Source organism: Athene cunicularia (assembly GCF_003259725.1).
Source record: "Athene cunicularia isolate RWA chromosome 5 unlocalized genomic scaffold, athCun1 chr5_part1, whole genome shotgun sequence".
Taxonomy (NCBI): Eukaryota; Metazoa; Chordata; class Aves; order Strigiformes; family Strigidae; genus Athene; species Athene cunicularia.
Window position 1 is genome coordinate 24135239 of NW_020799101.1, and position 3210 is coordinate 24138448.

Consider the following 3210-nt stretch of genomic DNA (forward strand, 5'->3'; position numbering starts at 1 on the left):
GTGATGTCACCCAGACTACAACTCCCAGGGACACGGGGCGGGGCGCATGCGCAGTTGCTGTGGCCGCCCCTTCCCCGCGGCCTGGCTCCCGAGAAGACGACGGTAGGCGGCAAGATGGCGCTCACCAGGTGCGTTTAGTTTGTTCCGTCTGGCTCGGTTCGGGTGATTGTTGGCTCTGGCCTGCCTGCGGCTTCTCGGCTGCTGTGCGAGGCTCTGGCCGGCGGGAGAGGCCGCGCTCGGTGAGTGCGCTGCAGTACCGCGGCCTCTCCTGGGCAGTGGCCCCGGCGGCCGGTGAGGAGGCTGGGCCGCGGCTGGAGGGAGGGCGGTGAGGGCCGCGTTGAGCCTGGGGGAGCTGCCCTGCCCTGCGTTGTCCTGCACTGGCGGGACAGGATGTTTGGCGCTGCTGTTGGCTCAGGGCTCTGCCGCCTTCTTCTGTTTTCTGCGGGAAGAAGTAGTTCCTCCGCCTCAGCTGGAGGTGGTAGGATCCGTGGAGGTGTCTTTACCGCGATTGAGGGCGAGAAGTCTTTGTTACAAGCCGCTGCCTTCTCGCAAGGCTCAGGAGCGCAGCTTCAGCGGCTGCCCTAGAATGCCGACTTTCTCCGAGGTGGACGCTTCCTTAATAAGCGTGTAAAAAGCCTTCGTAGTCTAGAGGAGCTGAAAAAATGGGAAGTAAGAAACTGGGGTTTGACTACTTGGCTTTGGCCGAGAGATAGCTTACGTTAAGGGGGAAGATTGTTGACGGATTTCTTCGTGAACGTTTGCCTTGAGAGAAAGGGGTTGTGTGGTCCTTGGGACATGTTTTCTTTTTCTGCTTCATAGTTGTGGAAAGAACACATAGTGGTACATGACATTATTGTTAGAGAATGGACATGGTCACACTCCTGTTCAAACATGATGTGAATGTGGATGAATTTAGCATCAGTTTTTATTGGAATTTTCCAGGAGGCTGAGAGTGCCCATTGCTTTTGCCCCTATGATCTCAGAAGTTACTTCCCTCAGGTTTATGAGTGCAATACTTGTTTCATAAATTGTTTCTTAATCTGCATAGAGTGACGTAGGGAAAGTAATCATTTCGTAGTAGACACAAGCATAGTTGAACATCATTGAGTGAAAAATATCGGTATTAACTTTTTATGTCTTTCGTTTTGGTGGCTGTCTATGGATGTGAAGTTTTTTACCAGCTCCAACCCAGCTGTCTCAAGACCAGCTAGAACTAGAAGAAAGAGCCAGAGCTCAAAGATCTAGGCAGACTGCTCTAGTCTCATCACGAAGGGAACCTCCCCCATATGGTTACCGGAAAGGATGGATACCACGGGTGATAGAGGTAAATATATATAATTTGTATTGCAGTAATGTGTCTGCTAATGGGGGGGGGTAGTATTTTTTCTGGAGTAGAAATAAGCTTTGAACATCTGGAGTGTTGCTCAGAATTGTGCAAAACCTTGCCACATGCAGCATTTCCATGCAGACAGCTCAATATATTCTTGGGTAGGGGGAAGTTGTTTTACTTCACCAGATTGCTTAAAACATTTGGTGGTAAACAGGATGTTATAATGATTCTTTCTTTCAGAGATTGTTGTGTTGTAATATGGAAATAGGTCTATGGTCCTTTCAGCTTACAGTTTGTGAATGCAAAGATCCTCTGAGAAAGACATCTGTATAGTTCCTTTGTCATTATTTGTTAAATACACATTCTGGATTACAGCTGGAATGACTGAACACATTTGTATCAGAAAATAGAATACTCAAGTGTATTTTGTTCTTAGTATAACAAAAGATAGCAGTTGTTGGGGCAGAAAATTGTTAGAGTTGGAAGGAAACTTAAAAATTTGTCAGATATTTATTGTTTAAGTACATTACTGGCAAAAGGGTTATGGACAGTGTTGTGTGTATTTAGCTGTAAACTTTGCCAGTTTAACATAATTTCAACTGGAAATGTTAAAAAGTAGAAGGGAAAATACAGATATATATCTTTGATTACAGAACTTTTAGTACAGTTTCTCACTGCGAACCACAAAACATTGCAGATTTTGAAGTGGTACTTGACGGTAACATCTGAGATGTGCTCTGATGACTCACAAGCCAGTGCTCTTGCAACAAGGCATGCTTTTGAGGTTTTGATACAGTATTACATGTATGATCCTGCATTGTTCCTGAATACTGTAATTTCATGAGCTAGTAGCAGCTTTGTCCTCATTTATGTTTGAATCCCATTTTTGTAAAGATGGGTCCAACACTGTACCATTGTGATCCATTAGTGCTAGAGCAGGTGTCTTCAAACAATAGTTCCAGTTGTTCTCTAAAGGAGATCATTTTAATGTAAGTTCAGCATTTAATAAAGCATCTCTGTGGGGAATAATTACTGCAAGATGTCTGTGCAATTCAGTGTCTTTAGTAAGTGTATGTTCTAGAGTCTATTGCTCTCTTACCAGCAAAAATAATAGTTGAGCATTCTGGCAATGTTTTGTTCTGTTAAAATCAATCCACTCTTTCACTCTGTTTCCCACCCATGCAAATGTTATACCATGTTTTTGTCTTTCAGTCATTCACTACTTTAAAACTACTGTTTTATATAGGATTTTGGAGATGGGGGTGCCTTCCCAGAAATTCATGTTGCCCAGTATCCATTGGATATGGGCCGAAAGAAGAAAATGTCCAATGCTTTGGCTGTTCAGGTGGATGCAGAAGGAAAGATAAAATACGATGCAATTGCTCGACAAGGACAATCAAAGGACAAGGTAATATTTCTTCAGCTATGTAGATTGGCATGTATACCTAGAAAAGGTGTATGTACACATTGTGTATACTTAAACTCATTGGTCTGGCATTAGCCAGGATTGTCCTGTTTTCTTAAATTTTAAGAACTGCAATAATGTCAGATAGACATGAGCATTTTGACTGGTATCACTGTGTGATCTTCTGTTAGTTAATTAAACATTAAGGCAGAAATGGTGAGAGTCTCCACACAAAACTTCCTTGATAGGTTAGCAGCTTTCATTAGAGAGCTTGCCAGTGAAGGCAAGAAACTGAAAACAGTTCAGAAACTGCCTGATCACAGGCAGCCTTTTTTAAGGGGAAAAAAAAAAACAACAAACCAACCAGGAAACACAAGTCAGCTTTCAGAATACTATACCTTTGTCTTACTAATTTAACATTGACACTTTTGGCTGTTTTCAATATGTTTGGGCACACTTCCCCCCCCCCATTAGT

General features: G+C 43.4%; 1 protein-coding gene across 1 annotated transcript in view; it reads left to right on the forward strand.

Annotated features, from left to right (window-relative positions):
- Window positions 1–3210, forward strand: part of SNW1 (SNW domain containing 1) — a 16507-nt gene continuing 13297 nt past the window's right edge. The window contains exons 1-3 of the mRNA XM_026849102.1: window positions 1–128; window positions 1171–1324; window positions 2577–2738. Coding sequence (XP_026704903.1) covers window positions 4–128; window positions 1171–1324; window positions 2577–2738 — 441 coding nt within the window. The 5' untranslated portion in view covers window positions 1–3. The remainder of the gene's footprint in view (window positions 129–1170; window positions 1325–2576; window positions 2739–3210) is intronic.